The 23,065-nt window shown below is 42.0% G+C and overlaps 1 protein-coding gene across 1 annotated transcript in view; it reads left to right on the forward strand.

The window, feature by feature from the left end:
* Positions 1-23,065, forward strand: part of POP1 (POP1 homolog, ribonuclease P/MRP subunit) — a 31,414-nt gene that overhangs the window by 3,631 nt on the left and 4,718 nt on the right. Inside the window, exons 2-14 of the mRNA XM_026495666.4 lie at positions 1,123-1,266; positions 3,243-3,407; positions 4,378-4,553; positions 6,033-6,281; positions 7,998-8,085; positions 8,506-8,693; positions 9,562-9,818; positions 9,948-10,041; positions 12,268-12,379; positions 12,950-13,069; positions 18,059-18,174; positions 20,304-20,495; positions 22,080-22,234. Of these exons, the coding sequence (XP_026351451.2) occupies positions 1,125-1,266; positions 3,243-3,407; positions 4,378-4,553; positions 6,033-6,281; positions 7,998-8,085; positions 8,506-8,693; positions 9,562-9,818; positions 9,948-10,041; positions 12,268-12,379; positions 12,950-13,069; positions 18,059-18,174; positions 20,304-20,495; positions 22,080-22,234 (2,054 nt within the window). The 5' untranslated portion in view covers positions 1,123-1,124. The remainder of the gene's footprint in view (positions 1-1,122; positions 1,267-3,242; positions 3,408-4,377; positions 4,554-6,032; positions 6,282-7,997; positions 8,086-8,505; positions 8,694-9,561; positions 9,819-9,947; positions 10,042-12,267; positions 12,380-12,949; positions 13,070-18,058; positions 18,175-20,303; positions 20,496-22,079; positions 22,235-23,065) is intronic.

Here is a 23,065-nt window from a genome sequence, read left to right on the forward strand (position 1 = left end):
TACTAGGCCTGTGTTGTGGTGCCTTACCCCGGAGTCCAGAATGTCTCCCTACTACATAACGTCACCCAGTAGTGGTGAAATACTTACATACAGAAAGTACGCGTTCTTTTATTAAAATTACTTTTTAGTTCTCCTTTACATAATAGTTAGGGCACATATTATAGGGTGTATATTGGTAAAAGTTATGTGTCTAGTAGGTTATGTTATTAATGAATTTCATTTCAAAATAGAAAACAGAGGTTTCAAACCATTCAGAAAAAAAAGGGGGACGGGCCACCCGGGTGGTTCAGTCAGTTGAAGCATCCGACTCTTGATTTCGGCTCAGGTTCTGAACTCGGTCATGAGATCAAGCCCGGAGTCGGACTCCATGCGCAGCAGGGAGTCTGTCCAAGACTCTCTCTCCCTCTCTCTGCCTATTTCCCCCTGCTCTTTCTCTCTCTCAAATAAATAAATAAATCTAAAAAAAAGAAAAAAGGGGATGTTGAGTTTGAGAGTTGAGAACTACAGAGTAAATCCATCAGGCTCCCCCAGGGTTTTGTCCTTTATCTTTATTTTAAATTGAAATCTTTTGGCTGTTCTAAATTACAGGTACAGCTGGTCCGTCTCCATGGCGGAAATGAAAGCATCAGTAGTTTATGTTCAGTTTTTGTAGGGGTGTCGTATCAGAATAGTGTGCGCTGTATCTCATTGAGTGAGGTAGCTCGGTTTCACCTGAGAATGTTTGCCACGGCAGAAGGATCTTTTCTCATACCTCATTTTTCATTCTTTCGATAGACTATGTAGTGTCAACATTGGCATATAATTGAATTACCTGGCAATGCATTCTGGAATATACTAATAACGGTCTCTTACACCAGTAGAATTCTTTTTTCCCTCTTGAATTGGGTTTTTGGTGTTAATACCATTCATGACTTCCTTAGAGATGGCCCTGCTGATGAATCTCTGCTGGAGATGAGTCCTGGGATCACATTTTGATATCATCAACCCACCTATAATAAATGAAGATTGGTTATATCGAAGAATCAAACTTTGAGTTACATGAATATTTATTTACTAGATGTATTTTTATTTTTTGTACGGAGGTTCCCTTTGCCTGTACTAAATTTATTACTTTCTTTCCAGAAATGTCTAATGCAAAAGAAAGAAAACATGCTAAGAAAATGAGAAACCAGCCCACTAATGTGACTTTATCTTCTGGCTTTGTGGCCGATAGGGGCACAAAGTACCATAATGGAGGTGGGAGAGCTTTCCAAGCTCAAAAACAAGGTAAGATACACACAGTACTCTCTCCACTCTGGATCAAAATGCTTTTGTCAGCTCTTTTTTTTTTTTCTTTTTCTTTGCAAGATTAAGCAGGGGGAGGGGCAGAAGAAGATGAAGAAGCAAAGCAGACTCTCCTCTGAGCGGGGAGCCCGACTTGGGGCTGGATCCCAGGACCCTGGGATCATGACCTGAGCCGAAGGCAGACGCTTAACTGACAGAGCCACCCAGGCGCCCCTTGTCAGCTCTTCTTGATAGTTATTATTTAAATAGTAAATGACCTGCATTAAAAACAGGGACAGTTGACCCTCATTATTCACACATTTTGTATTCGCAAATTCATCTAGTCACTAAGTTGATTTGTAACCCCCAGCTTAATACTCATGGTACTTTGGTGGTCATTCGTGGACTTGCGAAGAGATGGACAAAATTTGAGTCACCCCATGTGGACGTTCTTAGCTGAGGTTCCCAGCTCCCTTCTTGCTTCGGCTTTCTTACAGAGATGACCACAGTGGGGAGGCTGTAGCGGGGCGGCGCAGCAGGGCCCAGGGAGCTCCCTCTCTGAATGGGGAACGGAGTGCCCGTGGTGGGCAGCCTCAGGCGGATCACTTAGCACTTCTGACTCTCTTTTTTCCTTTGTAAGTAAGGGAAACAATGTACCAGGATGAGTTGTTTTTATGATGTGAGATTGCAATCAGTGTGCTATGTTTGTGTGTATATATATATTTCCTCTAGGAACAGTGGTTCAGTATTTTGCTAATTCAGTGTTCTTTGTGACTTTATGGTGCATAACTACTGGGAATAAGAATTGGCTGTATGTATCTTAGAGCGGGTATATTGTATCTCTATCTTAACACAGTTACTATTAAATTACACTATTTTAGGGACACCTGCGTGGCTCAACCAGCGTCTGCCTTCAGCTCAGGTCATGATCCCAGGGTCTTGGGATCGAGTTCCGCATCAGGTTTCTTGCTTATCCGGCAGCCTGCTTCTCCCTCTGCCTGCTGCTCCCCCTGGTTGTGCTCGCGCCCTCTCTCTCTGACAAATAAATAAATTAAATCTTTAAAAAAAAAATTACAGTATTTTATTCCCTAAAAGAAGCACAGTGTGTTTATTGTATCTGTATTTATTATCGTGTGCTGATTTTAGAAACTTAGAAGGTGATACGAAGGTAATAGTTATTCATTGGGTAACAATAGAAAATGCCAGTTTGGGAAGACAGCAAGCAGGTGACCAAGAACTTTTGGGGGACACTTTAAAGAAGAGTGTGCTTTGGATCTGATTAAGTAAGTTTTAGACTCATTCGTAAGATTTAGATTTGGATCCGACAGTCGAGGCCTACCATGCCATGTAATAAGCCTTCACACACACTATCTCATTTAAATCTCCCAGTGACAAACTTTGTAACATGTTTCATGCTTTACAGGGGCTTAATAATTAACACTATGATGGAAATAAGCTGGAACACCATAAAATCCTCTACTGATCTCTGCCTCCATTTGCAGACAGGGATTTGATGTTACCTTAACGTCAGTGGTTTCAACGCCCAGACATTTGTATAGAGACTTGGCTTTTATTTCTTTCTTTAATTTAGCACAGGCACCCAACGTGAGTGTGCCAGAGAATTATGATGAAAGATTGAATATACAAAATCATGTAAATTGTAGCATTTAAGGGAGCTTAGATTTAAAATCTGTTTTGTACTATTTGGAGAAAAGGTCCCTTTATCAGTTACATGCAAGGTTAATTTGTCATGCTGACAAGATTAGCCAGCGTGCTGCCTGCTAGCAGTGTCACCTTGGGCATATCTGAGGTTCCCTCCTCTTTAAAGGGAAGATAGTCTCCTTACCGGGTGGTTGTAGGATTAGAAATGTGATTAGTGTTACCACCCAGGGAATGGTGTTCTTCACTGTAATCCAGATCCCTGGTAGGGCTGACCTATTTCTTCTTGTGTGTTGTTTTTTTTTTTTTAAATAAACTAGAGCATTTTCCTGGAACTTCACGACAGCGGCAAACCAAAACGACCCATTCCCTAATTGATCCTGATGTGAAGGAACAGTCTTCCTCTAAAATAATGTTTAAAAAAAAGGGAGGATGGAAAGCAGGTCCTGAGGGCACGTCTCAGGAGATTCCCAAGTATATAACTGGTAGGTGTTTGTGAAGAAGTGAAGTTTGGTTATACGATGAGCTCTCTGTTTCTAATGCAGCCAGATTTCCAGTGCTGTCTGTCTTGGCCCTGCCTCCCCGTCTCTCTCCTTTCCTCCTCTCCTTCCACATTGGGCCCTTCTCACTTCCAGCCTGGACTTTGGCTGTAGCTTCCTTGAACCTGATTGCTCTCCTCTCTGCAGTTTCTTTTTTCTTCTTCTCATGTTCTTAAAAGTCCGTATCTGTGAACTGGTCCCTTTTGTCCTAAAATCTTCTTTGCCCTTCCCCCACCTCTTTTTTAAAATCTCAAATGCCATCTACACTCCTCACACATTCTCCAAAGATGAAACCAAATTTAACACACCCTGAGGGTAACTAAGACCTTTAAATACCTGTCTCTAGGCCTTTTCAGACCTTGTCTTCAGTCACCCCTGCTATCCCATAACCCTATATTCTTTAGGTGTGCCTTTGGGGACAAAATTTCTCCAGCTTAAATTTTTCCAGCTGTTTGTTTACACTTACAAAAAAATTCTGTTTTTCTGTAAGGAAAACTAGTAACAGCTATGGGTACGTATTTGGAAAAAGCAGAAAATATTAAAGAAAAAAAATCCTTGAAGTCACAACCATTATTAAAATCTTGCTTTTTCTTTGTTTTCTTGTGTGATTGTTGCACTTAAAAATGGTTGTGATTATATCGCACGCAGGCCTCTGTTTGAAGAAATTCTTTGTAAACTTGCTTTTAAACTTTTTTTCTGGTTAGAAAAATAACACTGAATCCTTGTAGAAAACGGAAGTAAAAACAGAATAGTTTCATAATCTTATCATACAGAAATAACCAGCCTTGGTATTAATCTAATTCGGATGGTGGGTGGGTTGTAAACTCATGTACTTCCACTCTGTCTTCCTTCTGAGATCTACCAGAAGTATGGGTTCAAGACTTGTTTTTAATGATGGTGCTGTTTTTGTCAACAGCTTCCACTTTTGCTCAAGCCCGAGCCGCTGAAATCAGTGCCATGTTGAAAGCAGTGACCCAGACATCTTCTAACTCGCTGGTGTTCCAGACCCTGCCCCGGCACATGAGGCGGAGAGCCATGAGCCACAATGTCAAGCGCCTTCCCAGACGGTTGCAGGAGACTGCCCGGAAGGAGGTAGGAGCTTCACTCAGTGTCGGTGTTTAAGTTAGTAGTTCTGGAAGGAAATTGAAGAGTGTTAACCTAACAGAATTAAAATGAAAACCAAAAGCAACATGCTCATCTTGAATATTTTTTTGGTTTAATCATGACTCCCCCCTACTCCCTTTGCTTATTAGCAGGCAGTTGGATATTACACATAGTGTTTGGCTTTTTTTTTTTTTTTAATATTTTATTTATTTATTTATTTGTCAGAGAGAGAGAGAGAGAGAGAGCACAAGCAGGGGGAGTGGCAAGCAGAGGGAGAAGCAGGCTCCCTGCTGAGCAAGGAGCCCGATGTGGGACTCGATCCGGGGACCCTGGGATCATGACCTGAGCTGAAGGCAGATGCTTAACCGACTGAGCCCCCCCAGGCATCCCTTACACGTAGTGTTTGGACACCCTTTCTTTCTTTTTTCTTTTTTCCCCTACTTCCTTTTTTTAAATTAGTTTTGAAAGCCCTTTCTTTTAATGGCATTAAATAGTTGACGTTCTCCTGCCATATTTAAAATACAATCCTGACCTTGCCACATAAGCGATTTTAACTCTGCATTTTGGGGGTGTGGCCAGCTGGAAGTTGGAAGGTTAAGGAAAAAAAAAGCAGCATCGATGCGTAGTATTTGCCTTTTGACTTTTTCAGCATTGAAAATTTGAAACTTGGATTTAATTTTTGTTTAAGTCTAGTTGTTTTTGGCTTCACCAAAATCCTTGGCTTGGGCATTCTCCGATTGTCTAAGCTACCCATGTCTTTGCTAGTTGACTTAAAAGCTCTTCATGGAGTGCCTTCTGTGTACTGATACTGCTCTGGTGGTGGGATTAGTGCTCGTCAACACAGAGTCTTTGTGCTTAGGGGCCCGCAGACTAAGGGGGAAGAGTGTTTGGGTTTTGTTTTTCTTTCCACAAAAGTTTTGCTCAGCTGTGGAGGAGATGAAGAACGAAAACTGAACAGGAATTTTGTGCTTTCTAGATGTAATGTAATGTTTGTTTCCCAGTGATCAGGTTTGGCATTTGTCTCTCAGGACCTAACCAACATGAAATGTGTAGGTTTTCCTCGCTTTACATTTTTCATCCTATGTTTTGGGTTTAGTTCTAATCTCAGAGGTTAAAAAACCATTAAAACCAATAACAAAAAATCTAGCATCTGATTTATTTTCTTGCTCTCCAGTATGAATAGCCACAGTAAGCTTGTGTTTTATAAATATTCCAATCCTCATAGTCCATGAAGCTTGCCCAGTTAGTAAGTGACAGGACTGTGCTTCCTCTCTAAGTCTGCCCGTCTCTGAAATCTTCCCTGTTGCCTCCCCTTCTGCTCTTCCATTGGAGAGAGAACCAAGTTAAAAAAATTAAGCACACCGATGGAGTCCACTTAATCTAACGCTAGCTGTTTGAATTCCTCACATGTAACTTTGTTTGGAGACAGTTACAAACTAGGATCTGCCTCTCTTCTTGAAACCACAGGCCGAGAAAGCAGTCCATCAGAAAAAAGAACATTCAAAGAATAAATGCCATAAAGCTCGAAGATGTCACAAAAACCGGGTGCTAGAATTCAACCGTAGACAAAAGAAGAACATATGGTTAGAAACTCACATCTGGCACGCCAAACGGTTTCACATGGTCAAGAAGTGGGGCTACTGTCTTGGGGAGAGGCCGACGCTGAAGAGCCACAGAGCCTGCTACCGAGCCATGACAAACCGTTGCCTCCTTCAGGTCTGTTTTCCCAGCTGGTTTTCTTTTTCTGTTCTTTTAGACAAAATGGAAGTGATGTCTGGGCTCAGCCTGGAGGGGTAAGACAATGGGAGAGTTGGGGAAGCAGAGGAAGGCAGGTGAGAGGGAAGAATGGAAATAAATTCTGTGTGATAAAGACGAAGAGAGTGAGCTCGAGGATCACATGAAGGTGAGGTTAGTTCGCGAGAAATAAGTAGGAACCAGGTCCTGCAGGGTCTTGGTGGTCATGTTCGAGATTTCTTCAGCATTGATTCATTTAGAAGTCATTCATCCACAACAAATGTTTGTGTGCCCTTAGCTGTGTTCAAAATGCTGTCGTAGATGTTTATGATTCAGTGGGATGCTAGGAAGTTTGTTTTAAATTCTTTGAGAGGACAGTTTGCTTTAGAGCCTGGTAATAGTATTTATCTTGGCCCTCTCCCCTCCCCCAATTGCTAAATCAATTGCTTTCTCTCTTCCAGTACATACTTAGAAATTTGCTCTTTGCAGAGGGTCTTTCAATGGCAGGATGACCTTGGCCAGATTTTTTTGTTTTTGTTTTTAACTTTTTTATCTGAGTATAGTTGACACACAATGTTACATTAGTCACAGGTATACAACATAATGAATCAACTTTTCTATATGTTATGCCATGCTCCCCAAAGCATAGCTACCATCTGTCACCACACAACGCTATTACAGTATCATTGGCTGTGTTCCCTATGCTGTGCCTTTTATCCCCATGACCTGTTCATTCCAGACCTGGAAGCCGTGGCCAAGTTTTAAAAGCCACTGATATTAATATTCTCTGATACCAAGATCTTGAGAGCAACATAGCAGAGTAATCAATATAACAACCTTTAAAAAAATGGTGGTAAAATGTACATAACATCAAATTTTACCACTTTAATTATTTTCTTTTTTAAGATTTTGTTTTTAAGTAATCTCTACAGTCAGCGTGGGGCTTGAACTTAGCACCCTGAGATCAGGAGTTGCACGCTCTATGGAGTGAGGCAGCTGGGCACCCCCTTTAATTATTTTTAAGTGCGCAGTTCTGTGGCATTAACTGTGGTCACGTTGTTGTTTAACTGTTATTAGCTTGCATCTCCAGATCTTTTTCATCTTCCCAAACTGAAACTATCTCCATTAAACAGTAACTCCCCATTGCCCACTCTCTTGCTCCCAGAAACCGCCATTCTACTTTCTTTCTCTAGGGATTTGACCATTGCAGATGCCTCATATAAGTAGAATCACATAATACTTATCCTTTGAGGCTGGCTTATTTCACTTAACATAATGTCATCAAGGTTCAGCCATGTTGTATCATGTGTTGGAATTCCCCTCATTTTTGAGGCTGAATAGTACTCCATTGTATGTGATACCCCATCTTGTTTATCTGTTTATCCAACAACGGACATTTGGGTTGCTCCCAGCAAGCTCTGAGCCAGCCAGACGTGCTCACAGATTTTCTTTCTGAAAAGGACACAGTAACTTAACACTTGAAATGAAAATTCATTTTGATTTTTCTTTAGATTGGTTTAAGAGTATTTGCTAACGTCCTAGGAATAGACAGGTTTCAGATTTTGACTTATGAAACGATAGCTTTGGCAATTTGGTCTGTGTCTTGGACCCGTAGAAGTTTTTCTGATGTGGCTTTTGGCTACTCACAGTTTTCCCTCATGTCACTCCCTAAGTAATTATGTCTCTCCCTTTGTGCAGGATTTATCCTACTACTGTTGTTTGGAGTTGAAGGGCAAAGAGGAAGAAATACTGAAGGCCCTTTCTCCGATGTGTAGCATAGATACAGGTAAACGTGTTTCGAAGCCGAGTGCTGTTTTAGTCTTTGTGTATTTATTCATGTCACGAGCAAGTAAGCGTTTTGGAGTTTAAACATATATCAAAATCCGTGAGACAGTTCTCGTTCCAGGGAGTGTGTTAGTGTTGGGGAAGATGGGGTGGTTTCGGATCATTTCCAACAGTGTCAGGTGTAAAGGGAGAGAGCCGGTGTTCTGGTGGAGGGAGTTCAGTCGGGCAGAAGCTCAAACCTCATTAGATCATTCGGTCGCTGTTTCTTTGAGAACTTACTGTGTGCCAGGCTTTGTGCAGGGATCAAAAGCAGCACCTCATCCCTCATGCAGACAGACAGCAAGTAGCAGGACGGTGACCGGGCGGTAACACGGCCATCTCAGCACCGGAGATCGTAGAATTTTGTCTTTGTTTATGCCAGGACTGACGTTCGCGGCCGTTCACTGCCTGTCTGGGAAGCGCCAAGGTAGTGTCATGCTTTATCGGGCAAACAGATACCCTCAAGAGATGCTGGGGCCTGTCACGTTTATTTGGAAGTCTGAGGGGACCCCCGGCCACACTTCGGAGAGCAGGCAGCTGTGGATCTGGCTTCATCCATCGCTTAAGCAGGTAGAACCCGTGAAACTCTCTCCTTGCCACCCTGTCACCGCACTCTTAATTACCATGGGAATCAATGCTTTGGGAATTTAAGTAGTATAAAAGTTGGGCTGATTGCTGGTATTGGAATATAGGGAAGACTGTGATGTGAATATGAAATGAAGCAATCCTGACCTTTCACTTTTTAGTAAGCCATAAGGGAAAGTAGAGATGAAAACCCACCGGATTATGCAGTGGCTCGAAATGCGGCCTTTGGTCAAGTGCTCCACCAGGCCTGAATTCACTGGTATCTAGGTGCTTGTCAGAGTCTCTTTGAGGATGAGAAGCTGTTTTGAGTAATTCTGATGATTTTTAACCTCTCTTATTCATTGATTTTTTCGGGTCTATTCACTGCTTTTATATGGTAGGCTGGAAATGTTCTCTTTAATTTCGTTTTCAAAAAAATGTTAATTGTTCAGAATAGTCGTGTTGTTTTCATTAGTCTTTCACACTTAGGTTTTCTGTTTGTTTGGTTTTTTAAAATTTATTTAAAGATTTTATTTATTTATTTGACACAGAGAGAGAGGGCACAAGGAGGGGGAGCAGTGGAGGGAGAGGGAGAAGCAGACTCCCCGCTGGGCTCAGTTGGGGGCTCGATCCCAGGGCCCTAGGGTCATGACCTGATCCGTAGGCAGATGCTGAACCAACTGGCCACCCAGGCGCCCCGACTCCGAGGAGTTTTTTTTGTTTCAAGTGCCATGCACTGTTTAGAAGCGCCAAAAAAGCTTTTTGATGATGATGAATTTCATTTAATTTGTAAAGGGATAAAGATGTGAATTTTTTAAAGGGAGTAAAAAATAATATGAACTAAACCACTTGAAGTGTTTCAATATTTCCTTAGGATGTTTTAGAGGAGCTCAAAGCAGTGTGCCAGTGTGTGGAACCCCTTAAATCAACAGTCTGCACCCCCAGCCCCCTGCCGACAACATCGGAAGAAAAAAGCCAAACTGAACTGCCTGATGAGAAAATTGGCAAGAAAAGAAAACGGAAAGATGATGGAGAAAGTGTTCAACCCGTTAAAAAAGTTATCGGTGACGGAACTAGAGATCCCCATCAACCATCTTCTTGGATCTGTCCAGCCACAGGCATTGTAATCAGGTACAGGCTGAATTTGCCCCGAACCCACTGAACCATTTTAGTGAAGTCTTGCTCTGTTTTCACTAGTGGCTCAGACACTGTGTCTGTTAAGATGGAAGTTTCCATCTTAAGACCTTTTCTGTCTTTCAGTGATTTGACGATGGAGGTGAACAGGCTGCGGTTGATCGGTCCACTTTCCCACTCTGTCCTGACTGAGGCGCTAAAAGCCGCTTCTGTCCACACCGTAAGCGTCAGTGTGACTGTGGTGCTTTATTCATGTCCTTCTTCGCAAATTGGTGAAACCTAACATACCTCGGTAGCATTTTGGGCCATGGCCTATAACTGTTTATTCCTCTGCCTACGCTTATTATCAAATACTTGGTCATCTTTCACTTCTAGAAGAACAGATCTAAGCGAATCTAATAAGTAAACTGACTTGTTCTTATTTAAATGCAGAGAATCCATGTAGTTTTTGAGTTTTATGAGTTTTGTAGGTAACAGAGAGCCCCTAAAATCACTGAAAGTGTGTGCAGTTCGTTTGTACTTGTGTGGTGCACATTTTCCGGGGCTAGTTCTAAGGGTCTGTGATCCCTAAAAGGTTCAGAGCCACATGTCTAGTGCAGCACTTTCCAATAGAACTTTCTGCAAGGGTGATAATCTTCTGTGGAGCCCAGTGTGGTAGCCATTAGCCACATGTAGCTCTTGAGCCCTGGAAATGTGGCCAGTGTGACTGAGGAACTGAATTTGTACCTTCACGTAATTGTAATTCACTAGAAATTAAATAGAAATCGCTCTCCGTGGCTGGTGTCTACCGAATCGACCACGCAGGTCTAGGAGGAGAGACGAGGTCAGGAATCAGACACTCCGGGTTCAGATTCGGTTGGTTTCCCTGTGTGAGTGCAGCTAACCCTTCCGTGCCAGTGCCTCTCACAGATTTCACATGGTCAAGTAAGATGTTCAGTCAGAACAGGTTTTGGGCTGTTAGAAGAAAGAGACTTTCTTCTGTCTCTCGCTCTGTTGCTTCCACACCGGCCTCAGCCACCGTGTCTCTTGCCTGCACACCAAAGCAGCTGCCTCACTTCCTCTGCTATTCCTTCTTTTCACTCCATCCTCCACGTAGGAAACAGAATTCCCTTTTAACGGTTGATTCACATCATGTCATTTCCCAATGGAAAGCTTTTGCATAGCTTCTTACTGTGTTTGTGGTGAAATCCACAGTCTTCCACGTGACTGCACGCTCCTGTGGCTTCCTGCCTCCCTGGCTCGCTCTCTCCACACCTGCAGCTCAGCCGTGCTGGCCTTCTCTCCGGTCTCCGCTCCCTTAGAGCCTTCACACCTGCTTTTTCCCCACCTGGCTGAACGTTCCGCCCCAGCCCCCTCTCTGCTTGGCTAAACCTTCCTTATTCTTCAGACTTCAGCCTCCATATCATTTCCCTCTGGAATCCCCTCCTGACCCCCAAGTTAAATGATATAAATTGCATTATATTTCATTGCATTTTGCACAGTTTCTCCGTTTATATGTCTAGATTTGCTTGTGTACTTATGCGACGTTGACATTGAACTTGGTGACGGCAAGGACTCCGTGCTTGGCACAGAGTAGGGGCTCCACTCTAGCTAATCAGTTGCTCAGGGAGGATTTGAACCTAAGAAGTTTGGTTCCAGAGCCCGTACTTGAAACCAAGAAGCTATGCTACCTGAGTTTCTGTGAGGAAAGTAGCCCATATGTTAACGGGTTGCTTCTTTAGACTCTGTAGGAACACGTCCTACTTCACTGAACTCCAGTGTGAATCATGGCTGTAGGTTCTCTCTCTTGGTGTATGAGGTACTGGCACTGAGGTGCTTTTTTGTTTTCTATTTGTTTTTGTTTTAAGTTTTTATTTTTTTATTCGTTTAAGTAATCTCTATGCCAACATGGGGCTCGAACGCGTGACCCCGAGATCAAGAGTTGCACTCTCTTCTGACTGAGCCCGCCAGGCACCCCTGTGGTGCTTTTTGAAACCTTGCTCAATTCCTTGTTCTATCTGGGAAAAATATAAGTAAAATACTTGTGTATCTTATTTGAACTTTCTAGGAATAATGTAATTGTAAGATATCCTTTTGCCGAAGATTTCTTCAAACAGTATCGGTTTGGTTTTTCTTTGGTGGGGAAGGTCTTATTGCTTAAATTGGTATGAAGTTGGCAGTAGTGGGAGAGGAGCAAGGCGCAGGCCTGTTTTGTCGGTAGTGTGCTGAGAGAAGAACGCAGGTGTGAAGTAGCTTAGTTAGCCTCTCTGGAAACCTCGGGTGTGGTTTTTAGTGTGTGAAATCCTGAGAGAAGTGTAATGCTATGTCCTTGCCTCTAATTAGGAGAGTAGTTAGGCTGGTGTGAATTACTGTGTTAAATATGGTGGCAGTTGCCCACGTATCTCAACCATTACAAAATGGTCAGGTCTGATTCATTATTTGGTGAATAGGAGTTGTTATTTTTCAGGAGGGAGAGGACACAGAGAAGACACCTCACCACTGGTGGACTGAAACCTGTAAGAATCCTGATAGCGTTTCCCTTCATCACAGACAAGAAGCCATTTTTGAGTTGTTGGGAGGTATTCAGAGGGAATACTGACTGGGTGGTTTGGGGAAGAAGGGAGGAGTGCGAAGTGGGTTAAAAGAGTGTTTTACAGTTGGGCTAACTACACGGAGCAGTGCTTTTTAACTTGTAACTCCTTGTCATAAATATGGCAAGAGAACACGGAAGAGGGGTGCCTGACTCAGCGAACACAGGAAACTCTGTTTGAGTTTACATTAGCATTCCGAATAACTGGCATTCTGATATGATAGGTAAACACGTAGACCAGGTACTAAACTAAGGTCTATACTGCCTGTACACAATTACGTTTGTGTGTGAAGCTATTGTAGTTATCGCTGATGGAAGTATACGTGTTCGTGTCGTAAAATAATCCGTTATGTTAATTTAATGTTTTTGGTAGGAAACGTTACTCTTTATGAATGTTAATTTACTCTCCAGAAGTATTAATGGGACAAAAGAGGAATGTATGTTTTTTACTAGGGAGCCCAGGAAGAAATTTTTATTAAAAAATTTGAAGATACAAGGAAATATATATGTATTGTGAATGACTTTGTGAAAGGTTTGTTTTTTGTTGTTGTTGTTAAAGGAATAACATCACCAGCAGAAATTCCAGCCGGGAGTATTTTGGGATTGACAGTTGGGGATCCTCGAATAAATTTGCCTCAAAAGAGGTCCAAAGTTTTGCCCAATCCAGAAAAATGCCAAGGTAAAGTTTCTAGAACACCCCTGGTTTTCCTTACAATTTTGAGTAGTTTAGTCCCATGAGGAGAGTTCTGACCCCTCTGTATTAACTTCATCTGTAAAAAGTTAGGATGATCTTTACTGGCCTCCCTTTCAAGGTAGTTACGACCCAAGGAGATGGTGTATATGGAAGTATCTTTTAGCCGTGAGGCATATAGCCTGATCCTTATGTTCATTTTTTCCCCCTGAGTTCTTTATTTTTAGTATCTGGTAAAACCTGTCTTTCTGCCAACTGGGTTTTCTGAAAATGCCTGACATTTCAGAATTTTAATTGTGAGGAAGGGATCTGCACCCGCAGCTGGTCTTGTGCTCATTGGAAGCCTCTGTCTGACCATACAGATGATCCAGGTTCGAATCCTGGCAAGGCCATCCCAGGTGCTGAAGGGTAAGATGCCTTGGTTTAGACTCAGTAGAGTGGCCTGTGGGAGGTTGTTGGGCGGGGGTGGCATCGGAGGGTGGGCAGGAGCCTGCTAAAATTTTAGTCTGATCTGGGATTTGCAACAATGGTGGTAATACCGCATCGTGTTTACTGTCATTTGGACACTATTAATTGGAAGAATCATTAAAATTACCTTCTGAATTTTGAGAGGAAAGATATAGGTGTGCGTAGTAATAACTCCAGATTTTGTTTTTTACCTCCACGTGTAGTTAATAGCTTATTAAAGGAGCAACAAATTAGTCTGTCAGAACCTTCCATGAAAGGTGGGTCGGATGAGAGAGGGGTTAGTTAATTATGGAACCTCAGACATTACTCAGTGAGTTGTTGCCTCTTTTCTTTTTTAATGGCGTTGTTGTCTGGTGCAACCCTAAAAGTTGCGTGTCGACTAAGCATTAAACGTGCACTGTCATAATTGGCTTAAAGCTGTAGTTTAAACTCCACTTACTTTCCCTCGCTGCTTCAGATCTTTTTTTGGAATGAGGCAGTTATGTATTAAATCCTTTTTAAGGCTGTTATCTTAATATGAATCAGTTCCAGGAAAATTAAAGCCTACCTTGAAACACATGACTCAATTTCTCTGAACGCCTCCCGTCTTGGTAGTCATCGTGGTATTTTATTAAAATCTGTCTTAGGGACTTTCATTGAAGAGGCATTGGTATGTGCGCTACATAAAGAAGTAAACTTTCTTGAGGAGTTAGGATTAGACCAGTATTACTAACAAATGCAACACACCATCTGGGATGATAATTTAAAACTGAAGTTAGAAATATACTTTGATGAGCTGGGTCAGTTGATAAAAGGTTAATCCTTGGAAGAATCTCCATGTCCTGATGATCAAAAACTCAATTCTCTGATATACTTCCAGTTTCTCTTTCTATATCTGAAGTCATTCTCTGCCTGTTTTGATTTGGACAAAACAGACCAATTTTGGTGCTACTTAAACCGTAAAGAAGGGTTTGCCTGATTTGGAGAACAAACCATCTTCTTATGTGTACTGGGAATTAGAGGACTCTGAAAAGACTGTGATATTGCGATATAATAAGAAATACGTATTTTGGTCTTTGTGCAGATGCCCCTTTCCTGGCATATAGCTCCTAAAATCCTTGTTAATTCCGTAAGTGATAACAGCCTTAAAGGCTAAAGGAGAGTGTTTTCTTATTCATTAAAGCCCCTTTCAGTCACACCTTTTATGTTAATGAGGTGGAAAGTCTGTAAGGATGGTGGGCTGGGGGTGGGGCACAGAAACCAACCACAAAATTAGAGGGTTGGAACTTTCTTGGCCCTTCTACCCCTGCCTCACCCAGACCTGCTTCTGGGAGGGGGAGAGGGGTTAGAGATTGAGTCTGATTCAGTGGGCAGTGATTTAATCAATCATGCCTACTTGATTATGCCTCTGGAAAAGTCTTACACAATTGGGGCTTGGAGAACTTCCAGTCTGCTGAACACCTGGAGGTATTGGGAGGGTGAGTCCAAAGAGGGCAAGAGCCTCATTCCCTCATACCTTTGGCTGTTTCTGAGCTAAATCTTTTCATTTAAAAAAAGAAAACAATAGTAATGGAGTAAGAAAACTGTTTTCTTGAATTCTGGGAGTCATTCTAGCAAATTACTGAATTTGAGGAGGGGGTCATGGGTGAGACCAATTTCTAGCCAGCTGGTCAGAAGTAGAGGAGACCAGGGACTCCAACTGGCATTTGAAGAAGGGGCAGTCTTGTGGGACTGAGCCCTGAACCTGTGCGATCTGACAGCATCTCCGGGTAGGTGGTGTCAGAATTGATGTGAATTGTAGGACCCCCAGCTGGTGTTGCAGAATTGCTTGGTCTGGGGAAAACGGCTGCACATTTGAGTGTCAGAAGTATTGGGAGGAGAGTAGCAAGGGTGTAGAGAAGGAAATCGTCTTTCAGTGAAGAGCCTGAAGTAATGATGCATATTTTCAGATGCTTTGGAAAAGTTTTCTTGATTATTTGATCCTTGAATAATGTGTTCTTGCAAATCTTTTCAACTTAACAGCATTTCACTATGTAAGTAACTGGTTTTCCATGTGAGATTTTAAAATATAATTCCTGTTGTACTGTTATTTTAGGATTTATTCTCCTTAGCATCTGTTGGTTTGCTTTGATAGGTAGTTTTAACTCGTCTTTGTCATCTGAGATGAATTTGCTTTAGAAAATGCTTTACTTGTGCTCATGGGCTCTTTGTGGTCTTTCTCCTTATGCACTCTTTGATAGTGTGTACCCCAAACACAGGGAGAACCAAATTCCCTTTAGAGTGATAGGTGAGAGATTATCCCTTCAGAGCCCTGAGCTGCAGGTGACTTTATGAAATGTGCAGTTATTGGCCATTTTGCACCGACTTCTCTGTTTCTGCTCTTGGGAGAAGCAGCCCTCATAGCTTCAGCTGGTCTCCTTGAACTGTTCTGCATGTTTAATTTAACATAGAGTGAATTTGAAGCCTAACTTTGGTTTATTTGATTGCCAAATGAGGAAAACTTTAATTTCCTTTGCTTCTCTTACTAAGAAAGTTTTAATTTCAAGTTTGGTCATCTTCAAATACATTTAAGAAAGGAGAAAAAAGCTAATTCCTTCCACCTCTAAGTTATTCTGCAGTTACGTAGTTAATAAGAAGGCTTTTGCCCGGGTATGAAAGAAAATACCCTTTATTTGAGTCTTGGGCAAAGGATTTAGAATTACATTCAGAATGAGTAGTCATTCTCTGCCCACTTAGGTATATGCTGACTCAGCTGGTAATATTCTTTTTCCCTCCGTACTAGACTCTTGACCTAAAAGGGCCTTTCCCTTTGCCTTCAGACATACTCTGTTTTGTTTTAAATAGACTTTATATTTTAGAATAGTTTTAGGTTCACCGCAAAATTGAGTGGAAGGAATAGAAAGTTCCTGTATTCCCCTGCCTGCACATATGCACAGCGTCCATGAAGCTGCACTGACATAGTTTCCATTAGGGTTCACTCTTGGTGTTGAATATTCTGTGGGATTTGACAAATTTATAACAACATGAATCCATTATTGTAGTATCATAAAGTAGTTTCACTGCCCTAAAAATCTGTGCTCTGCCTATTCATCTCTCTCTCTCCCAGCCCTTGATCTTTTCACTGTCTTCCTAGTTTTGTTTTCTAGAATGTCATCTCATTGGAATCATACAGTATGTAACCTTTTCAGATTATCATCTTTCACTTTGTAGTAAGCATTTAAACTTCCTCCATGTCTTCTCACGGCTTGGTAGCTCATTTCTTTTTAACACTGAATGAGACTCCATTGTCTGGCTGTCCTACCTACTTTGTTTCATCTATTTATTTATTATTATTTTTTTAGAATATTTGGGGACGAAGTCGTCTTTCCTGTGCCTTTACATCCTCCGCATGAGCCTGGTCTTTTGTAGAGTCCCATTTCTGTCACTCAGATCGTTGGCAGCACTCCACAGGAAAGCAGTTCTGGGTGGACAGAGGCTGTTTGAAACGGAGGCTGTTTGCTCCTAGACAGGCTGTGGGAACTTTCACAGCACACAGCCCTGGTACGAGATGCTGTTGGTTATTATCTCCATGAGGGACAGCAGCGGACTAGAAGCAGTTTCCACTTGAAGGAGCTTTTGTCTCAGATCTTTTCATCAATGTAACATTCTCTATCTTTGTTCTCCCCTGAAATCTGTCGCATTAAAGACCCCGTCGCTTCCAACTTATTTTTTTCCAGCCATCAGGCCCATGCAGGTATGTGCCTTTGAGTGTGACCTTTCTATGTAGGCAGTCTCGACGTTAGCCAAAACTCGTGGATTGTCTTTCTTTTTTTCTTTCTTTTAATTTTTCAGTGCAACAAAATACGTTTGGAAGATTCCCCCCCCCCCCCCCCCAGTATTTCAATGACTTCATGTAGGAAATGTCTTCTAGCCATAGAGATGTTTATAATTGAAAAAAGTTTCTTCTTTTTTCCCACTAGGGTACTTTCTGGCATGGTGTAGTTTATTTAAAGGGATGAAAATATACTCATCTTAAAGGAATAAGAAAAACATGTTGTACAGAAGGAATAAACATTCAGTTCAATGAAAAAGGATTATAAAGAGACTTGAAATAATAGAGCAGAAGAAGCTGATATCTGTTGACTCACAACCGTTGGGCCAAGAATGATGTAAAGAGCCCTGAAACCAATAGTTAAAATATGGCTTGTACTGTCTTAGCACGTTATAAAGAAACTGTTCACCTGTGCAGTGGTTCCTAGAATCTTAAGTGTGGGATTAGGCAGTTATTTAGAGGTAGCTGAATGTGATATTTGTATCGTATATACTAAAAGTAAATGCCCGAAAATTAAGCTTAGGAGGTCTTTGCCGTTTTGCAGATTTCGAAACCAGCTATAGGAATAACTTAATTTCTAGTCAAGGAATTCTTCTAGAGAAGTTAAGTGAGCACCTACAAAATATTTTCTTGTAACAGAAGGTCCACTGGCAATGTTTAGAGTTTGACTTCATTGATCTAAAGGATGAAGTTTGAAGGCTCTTTCTTTTCCCTCTTAGATAATGAGAATGTTAGACAGCTGCTTCTGGAGGGTGTGCCTGTGGACTGTGCGCATAGCTTTCTTTGGAACCAAGCAATCTGTAAGAGTGTCACAGAGAATAAAATCTCGGATCAGGTAACTAATGGCGTAAGGATTATTGGTCGAGTCCTGAAGACAGGTTGAAATTCCTCACTCTAGATGCTGTAAAAGTTATTTCATCCTTTATAGAATCCCATGGACTTCCTTATATTTTCAATTTATTGATCCCTTACTTAGGGTTTTTGTTGTTGTTGTTGTTCTTAGAGAAGAATCATCTCTAGAAAAAGTTATAACAAAGACTTTTCATTTAGAATGATAATTCCATGGTTTAAATATGTGTTTTTCTTTTATTGTTTTCTTTTTCCCTTAAATGTTCTATCTTTAATTGCACCATGATTGAGCTCCTGCCAGGACCAGGGACCAGAGTAGATGATGGGACAGAAGGCTAGGGTATGTTCGAGGAGGTACAGGGTCAAAGGACGCCCGGGGAAGGGGTACCAAGCCCAGACTAGGGAAATTGGGGAAAGCTTCCTGGGTGGAGGAGCTGGTATTTGAGCTGACTCTTAGATGGGTGGACAGAATTAAACCAAACTTGTTGGGGTCCAGGAGCCAAGGTTGCCGCAAAGAAAAGGGTTGCTGGAAGTGAGACCAGCATGTGCAAGGGCCCAGGTGATGTGTTCAGGAATCTCTAAGTGGGTCAGTAGCTTGGAGTTGGGAGTGGGGCAGGAGATGAAGAAATAAATAAGGGTCAGAGCACAAGAGACCTTGAGGCATTTTAAGGATTTGGGCAGAGGACATAGTGTGCCATTGAAGGTTTTAAGCTGGGCCATGACATGATCAGATTTCACTCTGGCAGCACTGTGGAAGGTGGATTAGACCGGGAATGGGGGTGGGAGTGGAGGGTGGAGGAGCTGGAGAGAGGATTTGTGGTTGGCTGGCCTTAAAAGAGACCCTGGAAATAGTCCTTAATTGAGGACATGATGGGGGCCTGAATTGAGGCTGTGTGGCTGGAGTGGAGGGGCTGGGGTTGAAGACATACTCCTGAAGGTAAATCTGACAAGACATAGTAGTTGATTGGATGGTGGGAAGCAGGAAAGGGGGAGACTTGTAGATTAGCTCCGAGCAGTCTAGCATGGATTCAGTACCCCAGGTAAAAGAGATCCAGAGCCTGATTTATCACTGCTGTATTCCCAAGTTCTAGAAGCGTGTTTGTCACATAAAATGTACTGAGTACATAAAAGGTACTCAGCAAACATTTGAGTGGATGAGTAAACATTTGAATGAAGAGCAAATATGTGAGTGGGTGAATGAGTGAGTGAGTTCCCCAGCTCGGTGGGGAACACAGGAGGAGAGTGGATGCAGTCGGAAAGATGAATTCAATCTTGGATAAACTGAGTTGGAAGGTCCTCAGGACTTGGCCCGAGTAGATGCCCAGCAGACAGGTTTTGATTCCGGGAGGAAAAGTCAGGGCTAAGGAGACAGATACTTTGGAATTACCACCATGTAGAGATGGTAGTGGACACTCAACCAGAGGTGAAAAAGGAGAAGCAGGACTTGGTCATGCTTGAGGACCATCCGTGAGGTAACCAGGTGGACTTGGCCATGTGGCGGTGGTCTCCTGTGTAGTCTCTCCCATGAGGGCTAGGCTTCTCTCCTGCCTCTTCATCTCTTTTAACAGCCGGCAAGACAAGTCTGAGAGGCTGTCGTTCACCACTCCCTACAGTCCACATAACAAATAATTGGTAGCTTCTTTTCTTTTAAATCTTTAAGGCCTGGTGAGAAGATTTCTCAAGAGCCCCAGTGTTTTCCCAGTTGCCCCTCTTTGAGAAGTTGCTTATTGTTTGTACCCTTTTTTTTTTTTTTTTAACCTCCTGACTACAGATCTTAACCAAGGTAAATGTAGGGACTGCACATCAAAATATAAAACTAATCCCGATATAAGAGATGAGCAGAATGGATGTAGATGGTTATATAACTGAATCATCTGGTATATTACAGCTCAAATTAAAGATAATTTGGCATTTCTAGCGAAGCACTTGTGTAGAGGAAAATCACTGTAGGAGGAATATCATGTATTTCAAATGGCTTCCCTTTATTTATTGAGAACATTTTCTTCTTGTTTTTTGAAAGAGCGTTTAACTTACTAAAGCTGTTTATCGGAAGAGCCAGTAGAATGTTCCAGAAAATTAGGGTTGTTTGTCTTCAATTATTTTCTTCCGCTTCAGGATTTAAACCGGAAGAGAAGTGAATTGCTGGTGCCCGGGTCACAGCTTGTTCTAGGTCCCCAGGAATCCAAGATACCCATCCTTTTGATTCAGCAGCCAGGAAAGGTGACCGGTGATGACCGACGTGGCTGGGGAAGTGGCTGGGACGTCCTGCTCCCAAAGGGCTGGAGCATGGCTTTCTGGATTCCGTTTGTGAGTTCTTTTTCCGTTCCCACTGTACAGTGTGTAAAATACATTCCTAGTCAATTCTGAGTGCGGAAATTGTTCCAGACTTCGTGCCCAACTTAGAAATCGAGTGCTGTTTTTCCTACCCTTAGAGCTATAATTCTGATACAAGATACTTCAGAACGTCCCCAGAGCCAGGTTGTCATTAATAAGAGTTGGGCTGACATAGTGTGAATTTTTGAGATTTTGAAAGTGTCCTGATTTTTGAATAGTAATGGCAACTACTATTGAGGTAGTTTTTTGTTTTGTTTTGTGTGTGTGTGTGTGTTTTACTCAAAATAATTTGTTATATTTTAAAAGCAGTTTTCGTAATTTTCTAATTTTTATAGATGTGTAGAATACATTTTTTATTTTTTGAGTGCTGAACATGTATTCCTATAACTGCAGCTAAAAATTTTATTAAAATCCAATGTGTTTTTTTCTTCTCAATAGTTTAAATATTACTTTGAGCTAGAGAGTATAAAAGACAGGTAAGACTGTTAGATTCACACAGGTAATTAATTTTAGCGATTTTGCCTAGTACAAGAAACATTCGGTTAATCATGTAAGAATGGGACTATTTCGGGGCACTAGAGTGGCTCAGTTGGTTAAACATCTGCCTTCGGCTCAGGTCATGATCTCAGGGTCCTGGGATCGAGTCCTGCATCAGGCTCCCTGCTCACCGGGGAGCCTGCTTCTCCCTCTCCCTCTGCCACTCCCCCTGCTTGTGCTCTCTCTCTCTCTGTCAAATAAATAAAATCTTAATAATAATAATAATAATAATAATAATAATAATGGGAATATTTCTAAATAATTCTAATTTTTAAATTATGAACTGTTTCAAGCGTACAAAAAAGTATAGATACTGATGTAATGAATACCTGTGTACCCTTCACGCACCATCCAGCTTAAGAAATAAAACATTACAGGGGCGCCTGGGTGGCTCAGTCATTAAGGGTCTGCCTTCGGCTCAGGGCGTGATCCTGGAGTCCTGGGATCGAGCCCCGCATCAGGCTTCTCCGCTGGGAGCCTGCTTCTTCCTTCCACTCCCCCTGCCTGTGTTCCCTCTCTTGCTGGCTGTCTCTCTCTCTGTCAAATAAATAAATAAAATCTTTAAAAAACAAAACAAAACAACAAAACAAGAAATAAAACATTACAGATTTATTGGAAGCACTCTCTCTCCAGTTCTATTTCCCATCCTTCTAAAAGAATCACTATTCCTGTTTTCGGTGTCTGTTACTACCTTGCCTATTTTTATAGCTTTATTAAGTGTGCTGTTTTCCCAAACAAAAGTACTATATTTGACATGTTTTTAAACTTTATATACTTCACCATACATATGCTTTTGCAACTTACTGTATTCATTCAACATTGAGATTTTTCCATGTTGATTGGTGAAGCTCTGTTTCCTCCTTTTTGCTATCGTATGACCCGTCGTAGGATTCTCCCACACTTACCCATCCTCTTTTTGATGGGCATTTAGGTTGTTTCCCATTTTCTCCATACAAACATTAAGCACTAATTTTACTGTTAGTTGCTACGTTAATAGGATATTTTTGACATTTCTTTTAGATCTATCGAGGCGCAAGAGTTGGCGGGTTAAAAGAGTCTGTGGTGCATTCTCAGTATAAAAGGTCACCTGACATCCCCGGTGATTTCCCAGACTGCCCCGCGGGGGTTGTGTTTGCTGAAGAGCAAGCCAAGAATCTCCTTGAAAAGTACAAAAGGTATGAAACTGGCTTCTCTAGTTTCCTGATGTCTTAACGAGGAAGAGCAGGGCCTACTCAGCGTTGGCCAGGGATACTTGGAATGGCTTCACGAACTCTTATATAACCTGGAGTTTTCATAGACTTTTCTTTGACTTTACATAACCGAGACATAATGAGGTTAGGAGATAGTCTTATATCTGGCTCTCGTGGGCCCATCCAGGTTACAGACCCTTCCCATGGTCATGCTCACATGGACGATGGTACATGCCTGAACCGTGGGCCTGCCTTTCAGAGGCTTGTTCGAGATGTACACCACCAGCCTCTGTCCCCTTAACAGAATTTGTGTTTTTTATAACTGGTTATAGAGGTAATACGTATTTATGAAATGTTAATGAAACTATGGGAATGTGTAAAAATGCTTTGTAAACTGGTGTATTCCTTCCATCCAGAAAGAGAAGTACTGATTTTACGTGTTGGTATCTATCCATCTAGACTTCTTTTTCTTTCCTTTTCTCTCACCGGGGGAATGGCCAGCGAAGGGCTTTACATCTCTTATACAGTGAGGTGCCTGGCACCTTTGAGAGCCTGGCTCTCCTGCTCCGCTCCGGGCTCCCGGAACACAGCGACTCCCCTGTGTGATGTGGCGTCTGTGGCATCTCGCCAGTGCCTGGTGCCTGGTGTCCTTAATAAGTGTCTCTGTTGACCGATGAATGAGGAGATGATGGGATGTTGTAGCTCCTTGACTGTGAGCTCCGTGATTGCACTTCCCCGTTCACCACCACAACCAGAGGCAGGCAGTGCTGGGTTTTCGGACTTTGTCGAGTGACGGGTGAATGAGTGAGTGAGTGG

Source organism: Ursus arctos, unplaced genomic scaffold (assembly GCF_023065955.2).
Source record: "Ursus arctos isolate Adak ecotype North America unplaced genomic scaffold, UrsArc2.0 scaffold_6, whole genome shotgun sequence".
Classification (NCBI taxonomy): Eukaryota; Metazoa; Chordata; class Mammalia; order Carnivora; family Ursidae; genus Ursus; species Ursus arctos.